Consider the following 16,683-nt stretch of genomic DNA (forward strand, 5'->3'; position numbering starts at 1 on the left):
TTGGGGATGGGAACAAGTGAACAACATAAGTAAAGGGAGAGCTTGAGGGAGCACAGAAAACATAGACTGGGAAAGGTTGGAAGAGAGAAGGATGGGAAACTAGTTTGATTTCATGGGATAGCACCTTAAATTAGTTCTTTGCCTGAATAGATGAGGGAAAGAATATTCAGGATAGAGAATTTGCCATTTCAAAGCAGAAATTGGGGAATGGAGTAGAAGAGATGAAGGACAAAATCATTTTGGAAAATATTGTTTTTAACATGAGAAATAAGGAATATATAAGGACATATATTAAATCCAGTAACTATATGTTAGCTACTATACCACTTTCAGTATTTCTTATATTCAGTGACTTACTGATAAATCTACAACTTTTAACAGTTTTTCCCTGATAACTAGTACTTAGGCATAATACTACTGTATCTAACCCTGGAATATTTGAAAAGCAGTTCTAATATATATGTATGGAAAACATATTTAGGGCAGTTAAGTGGACAAGCGAATAGAGAGTGCTGGGCCTGGAGTCAAAAAGACTACTTTTTCTGAGTTCAAATCTGACTTTAGACACTAGTTATGTGACCCTGGGCAAGTTGTTTAACCCTGTTTGCCCAAGTTCCTAATATGTGTAAAATGAACTGGAGAAGGAAATGATAAACCATTCCAATATCTCCACCAGGAAAACCCCAAATGCTCTAATGGAGAGTTGAGCATGACTGAAAAATATCCAAATAAGACATTTAATATCATTGTATCTTGAGGTTATTTTCTCTCTGTTTAAAAAAAAAGACAAAATTAAAGTAATAATGAAATACCCTGCTTCTGGGAAATTTGAAATAGCCTATTGGAGACTTTAACTCTTTTATAAGCTGAGTAGGCAGAAGAATCATCCTAGCTAATTGACTCTTGGCAGACAAAATATGAAATCATTTAAATTGTTTCAATATTATTTTTGATATATGGTTGGGTTTTTTTTGTTTGTTTGTTTTTGGTGCCAGGCAACTTGTTTAGTAGGGTTTTTTAAAAAAATGGGAATAAAATAACTAAAGCTTCTCTCTTTCCTTTCCATGTCCCATATAGTACTCACCTGTATGGTATGTTTATCTCATGCTTTCCATTTAGGTCTTTATACACTGTTCTTTTTTCATTTGCCAGAGAGGAAATGATTTGGTGATGGAGTGCTTCCACTGACAGATGGACTCACCGGAGAGAAGGTAAAAATATGTTATTCCCTGTGTTTCTCGTTTCCTGTACCTCTAAAACCAGAACCAAAACAAAAATCACATTTATATAATTTATTATTTGACTTTCCTGCCAAATACTGTTATTAGAGAGTGAAACAAAAGGCAGTCAAAAGGCAGTCAAAAGGCAGAGTATAATATTATTTAGCTTAGTGGATTAATTTAATTAGTGGCAAAGTAGTTTTTTAAATATCTGTGTAATATTAAAAATAAAATGGATTAACACTTAAAACTTGAAGACAAAGGTTTAAAATTATTTCAAAGCATTTTGCAACCATTGATTCTTACTATTAATTTTTAGTGTTTCCAAAGGAATATGAATAAGAATGTGTTCTCTGTCAGTTATTTTAAGGTGTAGAGATTTCTGGGTGGGATTATTTAGTTGGTCTGTGGTTTCCTTACTTCATGTAAAAACATTCACTTATCTGCCATCATGAAGAAGAGAAATAGCAAAATCAGAGAGTAGGTATTCTGTAAGTCTTCTCCTAATGATTATTAAAATATTGGCATGGCTATTTTGCCAAAAGTAGAAGTGTACATTTTGCCATATGAAAACCATAATTCTCTACCGTCTCCTTTAGGAAACCTTATAAAGAAATATATAGTGTTCTAATGTACCCTTTACCATGGGTTGGTAAAATGAAGGAAGAGGATTGATATTCTCTCATCTGTATGATATGTCTATCTCATGCATTCTAAGTGATTCTAAACAGGTCTTTCTTTGTGATCCTTAAAGGCCACCAAAAGGATGATACTTTGGACAGAGCCTGAGTGAGGCAGGAATAACTTGGATGATATTTTAGGTGATTCTGCTATAAATCTGAATTTTATATTTCTTATTAGCAATTACAGAGTCTGAACATAGCTTATGATAATTATTATTTTTCAGTAACCATAAGTTTTCCAGGTAGGAGAATACAAAGCAAGTTATCTTCTTTCTATTAGCTCTGTTTACAAGTGCTTCTTAATTAAAAAATTTTTTTTTATTTTTTCAAAACAGAATTTAGATGTACAATCAAAGTAGGGATATGCCAACTCTAATCACTAAATGTGTTAGGTTTCTCCTCTGTTGGTATTCGGACTCTTCAAATCGTATTGGCCTTGAACTTTCTTTGATTAGAGATGAATGGTTAGAAGACTTAAACATAATTCCATTTTATCTTTAAGGAGCCCACTGTCTTGGCGCCTTTCCACAGAGGGAACATAAAGTAGGGAACAAGTAAACTAGATTTCTTATGTTGGTGAAAGGTACCTCACAGTCTCATGAATGTATTGTAAATAAAAAATTCAAGCTTTATCTTCATAAAGGTGTAAGCTTTTTGTGTACTGGTTTGTTTTTGATAGCTCAGCAGAGGCAGAAGGAGCCAAAGAAAGAGGCCTAGTCCATGTCTGGCAGGCAGGATTCTGCTCTATAACACCCGAGAGACTGCCGGGATGGGGAGGAAAGACTGTGCTTCAAGCAGCCTTAGGCGTGAGTCATGGAGTACTTCTAACTGAAGGTATTGGATATTAGGATTTACTACTTGATATTTAAGAGCAGAGTCAAGTGAACTCTCTTGAAAATAAGATTGTACAATAGCTTCATTCTTAAGTTTATGTATTGTATGTTGTGATCCTTTATCCTTAAGGATAGATTTAATGAATATCAGTAAATAACCCATCATTTGGAATCTTTTCACTATAAAATTTAAGTTGGGAGGTATTTTCAATTATATTGAGAAGGAATGGAGATAACTGTTGCATAAAACATCAGACTATAGCAAGTGTAAAAGTTTCTGTACTTCTCTGTATCATATCAGTTGGGCCAGGGAAAAAGAAATCATATTCTCTTTATAAGATAGTATGGCTCTTTAAATGGTTGAGGACTTGGGCATTAGAGTAAGGTTTCATTTTTGATATCTTTGATTTAAATGAGAACCTTACTTAGCTAATTTTTGTTATAAAATTCTCTCTCAAATTTATATATATATATATGTAATATAACACATGCACACACATATGTGTATGTAGAGAGAGTGTTTTGGGTTAGTTCAAAGTTTAAATCAAGAAATATATGAATTCAGAGAGAGCATTACTTTTTTAAGAATGAAAATTCTGAATTAGTAAATTGTTTACCAAATAATTTTGAAATGAGTTACCTTGACTCTTCCAGAAAGAATGAATGATTGAATTCATGTAGATAGTTGCTAACTCTGTCTCTTGACTTAATTTTCTTAAAATAGCTAGCCACAGCTTAGGAACCTTTTAGATTGTTTGAGACCTTAATGAGTCTACTAAAACCAAAGCTATAATCAAGGGAAACCATCTTATTTGAGTAACAAAACCAGAGGAAAACAGATTTCAGTTGTTGTAAGGTCTCCATAAAAATAAACTGTTAACAATACATTTTAATTACAAAATATAAAAACAATGAGATTTGGAGAACTGCCATTTTGGAAAACACCTAAATATGATAATTTCACAGGTGTAAAATTCATGAAAGTCCTAGACACTTTCTTATTAATACAGTGGGGAAGACTGCTGGCCTGAGTCAGGAAGATCTGAATGCAAATACCACCTTAGACACTAGCTGTGTGGCCCTGGGCAAGTCATTTAACCTCTCATCTTCAGTTCCCTCATAGTAAAATGAGAATAATAACAGTACCTGCCTTCCAGGATTGTCATAAGGGTCCAGTGAGATTACTTATGTACAGCACCTTGCAAACCTTAAAGTATTGCATAAATGTGAACTGTTGTTATTATTCATTTGTAATAGAAATTTATCGTGAACCTTGAGAAGACTTTTTCTCCTCTATCTTTTAAAATGCATCATCATTTGCCAATTTGCACAAATCTTAACTGTAGCTTAGGATGTTGTTGTTTGTTGAAAATGGATGAGCATGGGAGCAGCTAGGTTGCTCAGTGGATTGAGAGTCAGACCTAGTGTGGGAGGTCCTGGGTTCAAATTTGGATTAGACATTTTCTAGCTATGTGACCCTGGGCAAATCACTTAATTCCCATTGCACAGCCCTTACCACTCTTCTGCCTTGGAACCAATATACAGTTTCGATTATAAGACAGAAAATTTAAAACTTTTTAAAATAAAAATTAACATAAGTACATTTTATTAAATATTGTTAAATTATACATAGATTATTAAATAAATAAAAAGTTTTTCAAAGATAAGAGTTTATATAAAAAATAAATAATTTTTAAAAGGAAAATGAATGAGCATACAATGAAGATTTTATTTTAGCATAGGAATGAAAGAAATAATTGCCCAGCTATACTATGAGAATTTGTATATTGCAATGTTAGGTAATTTCACTAGCCTTTAATTTAATGTTTTGTTTCAGGTGGTGAAGTCTACAGCTTTGGGAACCTTCCCTGGAGATCAGAACCAGAAGAGATCTGTCCAAAGAGTCCTCTTCTAGAAAATGCTTTGGTTGGACAGCATGTTATTACTGTGGCAACAGGGAGCTTCCACAGTGGAGCAGTAACTGAGAATGGCATGGTGTACATGTGGGGGCAAAATTCTGCTGGCCAGTGTGCTATTGCTAACCAGCACCATGTACCAGAACCAACACCCGTCAGTATTTCTGACTCTGAGACAAGCCCTTTGTTATCAGTCAGGATTTTGCAGTTGGCTTGTGGAGAGGAGCACACTTTGGCCCTCTCAATAAGCAGAGAGATATGGGCATGGGGTACGGGTTGTCAGTTGGGTCTCATCACCACTACTTTCCCAGTGACAAAACCACAAAAAGTAGAACATCTCGCTGGGCGAGTAGTGCTCCAAGTGGCCTGTGGTGATTCCCACAGCTTAGCCCTCGTACAGTGCCTCCCCTCACAGGATGTAAAGCCAGTCCCAGAAAGATGTAATCACTGCAGCCAGCTCCTGATTACTATGACTGACAAAGAAGACCATGTGATCATTTCTGATAGTCATTGCTGTCCATTAGGTGTGGCACTATCAGAAACCCAGGCAGAAAGCCATGATGCCATCACTCCATCCACAGGGGAGAGTCTGGAAAGCAAAAATTTATCCAAAAGCCAGGGAGGAGAAAAGAAGACTCTTAGAGAGAATGGTTTGTCTGTTGCTTCCGAAGTGAATATTGAAAATATGCAGCCAGTGAATGCTGAGGCCACCCACCCTGAACAAGAGATCACCGAAGCCACAGGCATTCCCATTTTGGGAAATGTGCCATTATTCCCTGACAACCACGTAGAGAAAGCATGCTTACAGAAGTTGTCGGATGATTCATTACAAGGACATCCTGAGACAGGTGGCGAGGTAGAGGTAGCACAGGTATCTCTTGGGTTTTATAATAAATTGGGTCATTACTGTTAAACTCTGCATTTCTCAGCATTTTAACTTGTTAATCTAGATTTCTTTTCTTATTTAGAATTGACACTAAGGAAAGAAATATGGATTAATTTGAAATCAATTGTTAATTTCAGTTTTAGGCGGTTTAATGTATATTTTGCAGATATAACTACATACTATGTGCAAAACAGTGGATAGAGCTATTTGAGCCAACAGTTTGCCATTTCCTTCCTACCTTATTTTTATGTTCAAGATACTAAATTTTATTCTCTATTACTTATATTACCTAACCTGACTACCCATACATACAGATTCTTATGTGTATTTGTACTGCTTTTCACAATAGTCTAGGGAATATTATTCACTACCTTTTCAATGCAAGATGTTATACAAAGAAGAGTATAAATTGTTCTTCAAAAAAATCAAAATATGTATGTTCAATGGAATCTCTTCACTATTTGTGAAGACTTCTTTTAGAATACTTCTTTATATTCCTTATTTTATGAGAATGGAAGAGAGATGTTCAGTTCTGATAACATAATTTTGCCTTGTTCCTCTAACATGAGCTAAAACATGTAGAAAGTTCAGATAAGTTCTTTGGGGTAAAGGCACTAAAATTTTTCAATGCAAATTCCCACATTCTTAGTGCTTCACAACATTTCTCTAAGGTAAATGTAGTCTAAAAACAATTTACCCCATTTTACTGATGAGGATTCCAAGGATAATATAAACGTTAAGACTTTCCCAGCCTGTGTGTGACAGGATTTAGTCCACATCTCTTGTCTCTTTAAGACTATGCAATATGCTATGTTGCCGCTCAAAAAAAAAATGAAATTGAAATGATAAAGTTTAACAGGAATGTATTTGGGAAGTTCAATTTTATGGCTGTGAATTGTCTTATTTGACTTTTCTCCAGAATAATAATTTTCAAAATTCCATTGCGTGGGCATTTTATAATTAAAATATCTTTCACAGTTAATTTTTGTGGCAGGCAATCTTACAACAATTCACATTTGTTTTCCATTGACTTTATTATTCATATGAAGTAATTTCCTCTGATGATAGCTTTAATGATTGTAAAGAACAGAGAAAACCTGAATTCATATCCTAAATCTGATAATACTTCATGTACTAGTACCATAAGCCTTATTGGACTTTAGTTAGTGGTCTTAGTAGTGACTTTCTTTTTCAGTAAATAAATGTATTTGGCAAGTTTCTTTTCCTCTAATGAAGGGAGCAAGCACATCTGAATGATGCAATTTACTTGGAACTATGATTTCTTGCTATTGAACTTGGTTATTTTTGCTTTGCAACAGCTTAAAACTGTTCTTCACCAAAATTGCTTTTATTTTTTATTCAGATTAAAGAGAAACCACTTTGCCATATCATTTAAGGTTAAAGCCAGATTTTATAAATATGGCTATATCTCCATCTTAAAAGCATTTATGAACTTCCCTGAAGAGTTTTTAAATTTTCACCAAGGAAGTGATTTGGGTGGGGTCTCTTCAAGTTGTAGAGGCATAGAATGCTTCAGAATCCATTATTAACTTTTGTGCTAATTCATTTTATTAAAGAATAGTTTTTTGGGTTTTTTTTTAAAACATAATCTTATAAAAATATAGCCAGCAAAGACCTTTCTTCTTTCCTTAAGTTTTCTCCTTATTTACTTGGTTTACAATAATTGGTTTTGATGATCTTTTACAAATTTCTTTCCTTTTGCTCTCCTTAGTAAAATGAAACAAGAAATTTATAAATTACCTCCCAATGAATAAGTACTATTGTTATTATTGCTGTTTTTGTTTTGTTTTGTTTTTGTTTTTAAGAAAAAGGCAAAGAAAATTATGGAGTATATACTTTTGAGGATCCTTTAGAATGGGAAGTAGGCTTTTTTAAATGTTCTCTTTGCTGATAAAACTAAAAGCTTTATTTAAGTTTAGTTGATGGTTATAATGGCTTTCCTTTTCAGTAAACACATGTATTTGGCAAGTTGTAGGAAAAATGTTCTTCTAAATGAACTGATGTTGGTTTCTAAATGTTTAATTATTAACCTGTCACATTTAAGGAATGGGTGCAAAGGTAATGATTTATTCAGCTTTCTAAACTAGCTCCTGATAAATAATATATTGCATCATATCCTAAAGTTTAAGTCATTCCATTGTTTCACCAAAGGCTGAGAGGCCATATAGGGTTAATCTTTCTTTAAACTTATATATATCATATTTTTAAATTTTTCTGCTTATTAAACTTTAAAAAATATTCCTTAAAATAAAAATTTCTAGACTCTTTAAAACAACCTTCATAAATCCCTAAATTCTGCAATATCTATTTTGTCCATTTCTCCATCTCTTAGGAAGTTGGAAGAACAAGTAGATTTTCATTCTACTGTCTTAAATCAAGCCTTGGTGGCACATGACTGTAATCCTTACTACTGGAGTGGGATATGGCTGATGGATCAGTTGAGTTTATGAGTTGTGAGCTGCAATAGGGCTAAATGGATCAGATATCCACATTAGTATGGCACTATTATGGTGAGCCCCTAAGAGTTGTGGGGACCACAAGGCTGCTTTTAAAAAGGAACAGATTGTGGCCCAGGTCACCAAACAGAAGGTCAAAGCTTCCATAGTAAACAACAGTGGTATAAAACCTATGAATTACTTCTGCACATCTAGCCTAGGCAAGATAAAGAGTACCCATTCCTCTTCACCTCCACTCCTCTACATAATGCCAGAATGTTCATTTTATTATTAGCTTTCTTTAAGAAGGTCTTTAAGACAGACCCCTCTCTCTCTCTTCTCTCTCTCTCTCTCTCTCTCTCTCTCTCTCTCTCTCTCTCTCTCTCTCTCTCTCTCTCTCTCCCTCCCTCCCCCTCCCTCCCTCCCTCCTTCCCTCCCTCTCTTTCTTTCTCTCTCTCCCTCCCTCCTCTCCTCTCTTTATCTTTCTCTTCCTCTCCCCTTCCCCTTTTCCCCCTCTCTACTTCCCTTACTCCCTCCCCCACTTCTCTCCCTCTACATCTGCAGTAACCAATTTGAGTAATAGTGTCATTTTTCTTCTTCTACTTGTTTGCCACTAAGAGGGCATTTTAAAAAACATCAGGACCCCTCCCCCCAAAAAAAGAGACATATATATCAATAAACATATTGTCAAATGGTACTGATTTCCATCAAATCTTAAATTTCTGATGAAGAATACTATTAATAGAGTAGACAGACTTCCTTTTACTTTGAATTCATCAAGAAGTATATATATATGTTTGTATTAAAGGTAAATCCCCTTTGTTTTCTAAAAGGGTTCATCTTTTTTTTTCCCTGTGTTTTTAGTCTCTTACTGAAGAACCAAATCCCAGTCTCCCCAGCCCACCAACCACAAGTACATCTGCTCTAAACAGCTTAGTGGTTTCCTGTGCCTCCGCGGTTGGTGTGAGAGTAGCGGCTACATATGAAGCTGGAGCCCTGTCTCTTAAGAAAGTAATGAACTTTTATAGTATAGCTCCTTGTGAAAGTGGACTTCAGTCAGGCAATGCTTCCTTGGGCCCAGAAGGATTAAAGGATAGCCGAGAAGAGCAGGTTAAACTAGAATCAATGCAAGGAAAAAAGAGTTCAAGTCTTGTGGATATTAGAGAAGAGGAATCTGAAGGAGTTAGCAGAAGGCTTTCTCTTCCTGGATTATTATCACAAGGTAAGGCATTAGTCAGTTTCTAAGGATGAGTTTTGACAAGACCAAGTGCTTCTGAATTCACCAACTATATCACAAGACTTTACTTTTTATTGAGGAATGAGATCTTACACATAAATGAATTTTCTAGCTAAATAAAATGTTACCCTTTTAAATGCTAGAAATTCTTTTATTTGAATCATTTTGTATAAAAATCTTTCTAAAGTATATCACCTGGTTCCCTACTGCTTTAAACAGAGCATTCTCTTCCTGAGAGTCCAAGATCATTATGAATATCATTATTGCATTGTGCTGTAAAATAATGATGGCTTCCTACCGGACAGTTGACTTGAAGAAGGTTTTTATTTTTGTGATAAATAGTCCTTATCTCTCAAATATTAATTTCTTCACACCTTTCCTCTGTGACCAATTGTGATCTAATCAGTTGTTAGGAAATCAGATGCTAAGATTATTTGAATGGTATTTAACATAAGAGTAAATAGATTATATACTAAAACTCATGTACTTTATTATTGGGAAGGTCCCCTAGGTCCTCACTCAGAACCTTTGAGGCACTGATTTTGTTGTTGTTGTTGTTGTTACACAAACAGGCTGTTTTGCTTATGGTATTTGAAATTGCCATTTAAGTGACCTTAGAATAAGTAAGATGTTACTTTGCTTTATGTATAGATAGTTGCTCCGTCCTGAAGTAGTCTTTCTCTTTAAGCATTAATAAACAGAAAATCTGAGCAGAGGAAATGATACTACCAATACTATTCTTTTAGAATAATTACTAAACACTAGATTTTTATATCTACATCCTTTTCTAGTTGGAATCTCTGGGACATCTAGACTATTTTAGTAAAGATCTAGAAACCGCATTTCCTAGTTTGTATATTACTCTTCCTTGTCTGTTCTTATTCTGCATTTCTCAACAACTCTTCTTTGTCCTGTATTATTTGTGTTAGTTCCCCTTCCCATTTCCACTACCTTTGCTGGCTATCACTGTCCCCTGCTTTTTGCTATTAGTATCAGGAGTATTCAGCCCTACTCTCCTCACTTGCTACTATACTGTTATCTAAAAGCTATTCACCAATAGCTTATTAAGTGAGACAGGCACCAAGACCAGGATGGGAAGCAGATTGTACAGGAAATTAGACCATATTTTTTATCTCTTCAGATCATTTTTTGACTTTAGTGATTGAAATGAGTAAGTTTCTTCCATATAAAGTTAGGTAGAATTTTTGTTATCTGTGTTACAGCTCTTAAAGAATAACAATGAATTTAACTTTAAAGTGCTTTATTTTCAGCATATACTTCACCTCATAAAATGTAGTTATATGTGAAACAGTTTATCATTAAAGGATCACTAGAAAGCTATTTTCAAGTATAACGAAAACAGGCTAGATTAGACATTGAAAATTGCAAAAGAATTTCAAATATATCTTTTCAATCTTCTAAAAAATTTTTTTATCAGAAATTAGTATTTGTCTGAGAAAATATTGAGAATGCCTATTTGACTGTCTTTATGTCTAGAGGGTGGATGATAAATTCATCAGAATGATTTTTCATTTGTTGTCCTCTATGGTTCACCTCATATGACGAATAAGTACCTGCTGATTCTCCTAAATCTGTTTATATTTTTTCTTTCACCAAGTCAGTTGTACTTTGTTCTCTTTGGAATCCATCTAAAAAGAGCATAGCATTTCTTTTTGAGTAAGATAGTTTGAGTTATCTGAATAGTTTTGGCTAGGTGTCTCTTTATAAAACATTTAAAAATTCTTTGCTATGTGTCTCATTTTTCTTTTCTTGAGAAGTTCTTTAAGTTTTCATGCTATGTAGCTGAATCCTATATATTTTCATTTGATTCCTGGTCTTAGAAATTTTTTCATTTTTCTTTTAAGTAGGTAAAAAACACAAAACCTATAATATATGTCTTGAGGAAATAGTTTTTCAAAACGCTTTATATGCCAATTTTATGTTCTTAGTTTCTCCCAGGCTTCTGAGAAAAGCTGCCCGGGCAAAAACACGTACAGTGGTATTGACACCTACATATAGTGGGGAAGCAGATGCCCTCCTCCCTTCTTTAAGGACTGAAGTGTGGACTTGGGGAAAAGGAAAAGAAGGACAGCTAGGACATGGTGATGTTTTGCCTAGGTAAGATTAAGATTTAACAATAAACACTGGGTTTAATAAACATTAATTCAACAAGCATTTATCTAGGTGTGAGAGATGTAAAGATAAATTACATATCCTCAAGGAACTTATGTTTTAGTAGTGGTTTAAAAGTACTAAAATTAATTAGGTTAAATAGCCCCTCCTTTCTCATTTTGTAACATATGACATCATGTGTTTGTAAAAATGTTTTAATTTAATTTTCCAGGACAAATTTGAAATTGTTCTGTAGAATTCCCTTGTTTTGTCTATGCATGGATAATGACCACCTTTTTAAACCAACTAAAACAGAAAGTGGATGGCATGAGATTGGGAGTGGGGGGTGTAGAATATTCCATTCAACTATTTTGAAATTTAAGAACAAGCATATGAACCAGTAAGCTTATAGTAAGTACTTATTGTGTGCTGGGTATTGTGCCTAAGGACTGGGGTAAAAATTAAATTAAAAAAACAAACAAACAGTTTTTGCTCTCTAATTACATTCTTATTGGGAAAAAAACAAGTCAGTACATAAAAAGTAGAATAGATGGAAGATAGTCATAACTGGAAGGCACTAGCAGAATATCTGTGGGGCCCAGGAATGGCTTCCTGGAAAATGGTCGTTGAGTTAAGTTTTAAGGGAAGTCGGTGATTCTTTTTTGGGAGGGTAGAGATGATAAGGAAGAGCATTTCAACAATTCAGTAATGCAACAGATAAAAAATGTACTTAAGTCCCCTGTTATGGCCAGTTAATGAAGAGAAACACGGTAGAGAAAGACAAAAGGAGAAAATAGAAGTAAAACAGAAAAAAATAGGTGCATAAAGATGTTACGTAGCTACATAGCCTTTTCATGGAGTATTAACTCAATCTTCCAAGATATTGCTGCTGATAGCTTTGAAATCCATGCACCATTTTTACATGTCACATAAGTGGATTAACTTCTAAGTATTTATCCAGTGAGCCTCAATGAAACTGAACTTTTGTCCAACTTAAAAGTTTCATTAATTTGATAAAGATCTCTCTAGGCTCTTAAATATTTTTCTAGAAAAAAGAATTTAGTGTCCTTGTGTAGACTTTTTAAAATTTGAACGCTTATTCATATTGGTATACAAGCAAGCAACGCTAAGTTAAAGATGCTATTATATCTTGGTAATCTTGAGCATTTGGAATTTTATAAAAAGTCAATAAATATTACAAAATTGTTGATAATATAACTTGAAGACTTTACATGATTCCGTTCAACAAGAAAATTTACCTTTAAAAATATTTTTTTGATGATTGTTTTCATATCATATTAATTCTGAATATATTCTTCCTTCTTCCTCTACTCCTATGGTCTATCCCACAATGGTTCCCTATGTATTTATCCCACAAACCCTTTACAACAACAACAAAATAGTGTGAAATTATTTACTACTGAAGACCTCAGTAGAGAATTTTTAGCATGAATCTTCCAAGGGGTTTGTGAACCAGCAAATGGGAACCACTACTCTATCCAGCAAACTTTTCCTTCTATCAAATATAAACAAACAAAAAATTTTAGCAAAACCAACTGGCATGTCTACTGTTTGACAATATATGCAGCATATTATACTCTAGCTTTCTTTTTTTGTGTTAATCTCATATTTGTTTTAGTTTTTATATTTGTGTTAATTTGGTATCAGATTGTTATTGATATATTTCCTAAAAAGATTTTTTTCCCCGATTGTCAGTTTCCCTTTGTATTTTAGTTACATTTACTTTATTTTCAATTTTGTTTGGTTAAAGATAAGTACCTAGAAACTCAAATTAAAATGGAAAATAAATTGGATGTTTTATGAAGTTTGTGTGATATCAGATCAAAATCCAAAATGACTATTTTGTCTATATGCCCTACAGAATAAGAGAAACTACAGAAAAACTTAACTGTCCTAATCCTTTGTTTCTCTCCAGTTTGCATTTCCTTTTTCTAATAAGTACCATGTGTGCAGTTTGAATCTCATTATGTTCTAAATTATAAGGATTGCTGACTAGCCAAAAACTAAGTTAATAATGCTGCTGAAAACCTTATAACATTACTTTGTGGATTTGAGAAAATATTTAATACTTTAGCTATTCAATCCTTCAGTATTTTTTTTATTGTCTGTTAACTTGAACATTTAATCTGATATTTTAGGTAGGCTAGGTCTACTTTTTATTGGTTCTTAGTATAACTTAAAATTGTGGGGTTTTTTGTTATTTGTGTTTTTTTTTTGGTGGTTTTCTAGACTTCAGCCATTATGTGTAAAATGTTTAGATGGTAAAGAAGTAATTCAACTGGCAGCTGGTGGTCATCATTCCCTTGCTCTCACTGCTAAATCCCAGGTATGAGAAGAGTAATTATATGCTAATTTCATTTCAGAGGATTGGGTTTGAACCAGTGACATAGGCTTATGGCATGTTTTTTTTTTTTCTCAGAAAGGTTAGCTATGCATGAAATTGTCCATATGTTCACCAGAAAGAAATAGAAAGATTATATACCCATAGTTTGGGAATATTTATGAACTCATGTTAATCATGAAGTTTTTTGCTTGGAGAAGAAGTGGGGAAGGAAGGAACCTTTAATTAAGAAACTAAAAAAAAAATATTCTAAAGTCTTTGTTATAGAGTCACAGACTTCAAAGTGATGTCTGTATCAGTACCTAAATCAATTTTTAGAACTGTAAAAATAAAAAAAAATGGTGAGCTACATAAAATAAAAATTATATAATATTTTATAATATGTTATATTATTATATAATACTTTATAATATAAATAAAGGATTTCTAATTCTAAAGGATTCTAAATCTACCCAAATAGATTCCCAGGTTCCGCAAAGAATCGCTTCGCCTATGTTTCACAGGCTACACTACTGCTCCCTGATCTGACTAATCCAAATTTATACTATCTAAATAAAAACTACAGCAATTATCCTTATAATTCTTAACTTCGCCTTCAAATTCTAAAGTAGCAAAGGCTAACTAGTTGAGTCTTAACAAGAATCCAGTTAGGACTCCGAGTCTGTTCCAGACCAAAGACCAGGTTTTTCTTTGGTCTTCTCAGAGTTAAACAATTTATAAAAACCACAGTAGATATTCAGTAGTGTTTCCCAAGTTGGGAAAGGAAAACACTGAGCTCCTTCAGAACTTTCCTTCAGACAGTGAGAGAGGCAAAGATGTTACCTCCTCTAGCCCTGAGAGACTTTCTGAGAGTGTGTCTTTGCCAACTGCCAGAGAGCAACTCCCAATTGCCAGAGAGAGTAATTGACATAGAAAAATGGTTATAACTGTCAGCAGGTGAATTAACACTCTTTCTCTTAGCTCTGCTTCAAACTACAGTTCTTTTCTCAAGCAGCCACTTTATTTCTTATCTCTAAACTAATAAAACAATACTTATTTTCTAATGTCATCCTTACAGAACAGATAGCTTGTGGATTTTGCTGACCAAACTTAGAAAAATAGTTATTTAATTTAGACTTTAATTCAGACTGCCCACCATTCCATTTTCCTTTTTAGTAAGCTACAAATGAGCTCTAGACCCTTTAATTCAAGAATTCCTTTATACCTTTAACCTAAATTTCTTCTACTATTAGCTCCCCTTCTTTTTATCCTTAGTGAACATGGAAGTGGCACTTGTTATTCCCTATAGTAAAATATTCATAATAGAGATTTTCAGATTATCCTTCAACTTTCTCTCCCAGGATGCACTTGAATTCCAGTTTTTTAGCTTTTATGATAAACTGTCTTTAATTTCTTTCATCTAAAGAGTTAAGAGGTAAACATTGTTTTGCTTGCCATATTTTAAAAGCTGATTTATGACATTTCTGTATGGCAGTGTAACATAGGAGAAAGAGCCCTGGACTTTTCTCAGAAGTCCTTGGCCCAATTAATGGCTCTGGTGTTTACTAGGTGAGATTTTATCTCTGTCATCCTCAAATGTAAAATGGGAATAATCATATTATTAATATTCCCTTACATGATTACATAAGAATGTTATATAAATGTTTCATTATTATTTTTTTCACATTGTAGAGTAAGGTATTTATAACTTATATTTTAGATGGTCCATGATCTTAGATGGGAAAAAAAGTTGAGAATTCTTGTTCTAAAGAATGGAGATATCAGTATAATCTAAGTAAAATTATTTGCATGTGTTAATTATTGCCATAACTGAAATTATTGTATTTAACCTTTTTCTGATTATTAACTCTTATCATTTTCTGACAGGTTTACTCATGGGGTAGTAATACTTTTGGTCAACTTGGTCATTCAGATTCTCCAACTACAATTCCTCGTCTGGCAAAGGTATTTAAATATCTTTGAGAATTTCTTTATTTTTAACTTTTTGTTCTAAGTTCTCTTCCTTTCTAGCCCTCACTCACTCACCAGAAAGCAAGAAATATGCTAGAAAGCAAGAAATATGCTACCCTTTATACATATGAAATCATCTAATACATATTTCCACATTAGCCATGTTGCAGAGAGAAAAAAGAAAGCAAAATAAAGTATTCAGTCTCAGTTCATCAGTTCTCTCTTTCTGGAGATAGATAGCATTTTTCTCATGAGTTCTTTGGATTTGTTGTAGATCATTGAATTGACCAGAGTAACTAAACATTCACAGTTGTGAATTTCAAAACTATTCCACCCTAATCAGACCATTCTTTAAAAGATGTGATTTAGCTATTTCCTGATCATTAACAATGGAGATACTTGGAATAACGGAATCAGGTCTTAGAAACTCTACATTCTCCACCTTACTCAGTTTAAAAAGATTTTGAAGGTCTGCATCAAACTCAAGATTTAATTATCTGAGGAGATGGCCTTCAACAGACATAAGCAAAAAAAGGACAGCCCAGTCAAGCTAAGTCCTCATTGGTACAGATGAGATGCAGAAAAATGATGTAAAAACATCCATTTAAGGCATGGCACTTCCTGGTCCTTCCTCTTTTCCTGGAGAGATGATTCTGGCTGGCAGCGTGCTAAGCTTTCTGACATCTTGGAGTGTTGGGTGGTGAGTTTTGCCCTAGAGCTGATCTCAGGTTCAGGCATCTTAGCTGAGCCCCTTTGGAGGTCAGGCTGATTCCTTCCTCCTTCATACTCTAAACCCTTACTCCTTATCTCCTGATCTCCCTGCCTGATACTAGTCAGGGGGCGGGAGAGGGAGAAAAAAAACCTACTCCATCTTCTTCTTATCTTCTCCACTATCAATTAAATCACCATAAAATTTGGCAGCTGACTTGGGTATTTTATTATTTGGGATTTCCCTTGGTGACCACTTAAATTCAGATTTTTTCAGTCTCAACCATAATTTCACCCTTTACACAGTTGACCCATCATTA

The 16,683-nt window shown here is 33.9% G+C and overlaps 1 protein-coding gene across 7 annotated transcripts in view; it reads left to right on the top strand.

The window, feature by feature from the left end:
* The window catches only part of ALS2 (alsin Rho guanine nucleotide exchange factor ALS2), a 97,451-nt gene that overhangs the window by 20,675 nt on the left and 60,093 nt on the right, over positions 1-16,683 (top strand). For 6 of the 7 annotated variants that reach the window (XM_056807324.1, XM_056807323.1, XM_016425188.2 and 3 more), the window contains 7 exons: positions 1,153-1,211; positions 2,583-2,737; positions 4,574-5,523; positions 8,859-9,216; positions 11,181-11,349; positions 13,594-13,690; positions 15,572-15,649. In XM_056807324.1, coding sequence (XP_056663302.1) covers positions 1,192-1,211; positions 2,583-2,737; positions 4,574-5,523; positions 8,859-9,216; positions 11,181-11,349; positions 13,594-13,690; positions 15,572-15,649 — 1,827 coding nt within the window. In that variant the 5' untranslated portion in view covers positions 1,153-1,191. The remainder of the gene's footprint in view (positions 1-1,152; positions 1,212-2,582; positions 2,738-4,573; positions 5,524-8,858; positions 9,217-11,180; positions 11,350-13,593; positions 13,691-15,571; positions 15,650-16,683) is intronic. The other variant, XM_016425193.2, reaches the window with a different exon arrangement.

This window comes from Monodelphis domestica, chromosome 8 (genome assembly GCF_027887165.1).
Source record: "Monodelphis domestica isolate mMonDom1 chromosome 8, mMonDom1.pri, whole genome shotgun sequence".
NCBI classification, from domain to species: domain Eukaryota; kingdom Metazoa; phylum Chordata; class Mammalia; order Didelphimorphia; family Didelphidae; genus Monodelphis; species Monodelphis domestica.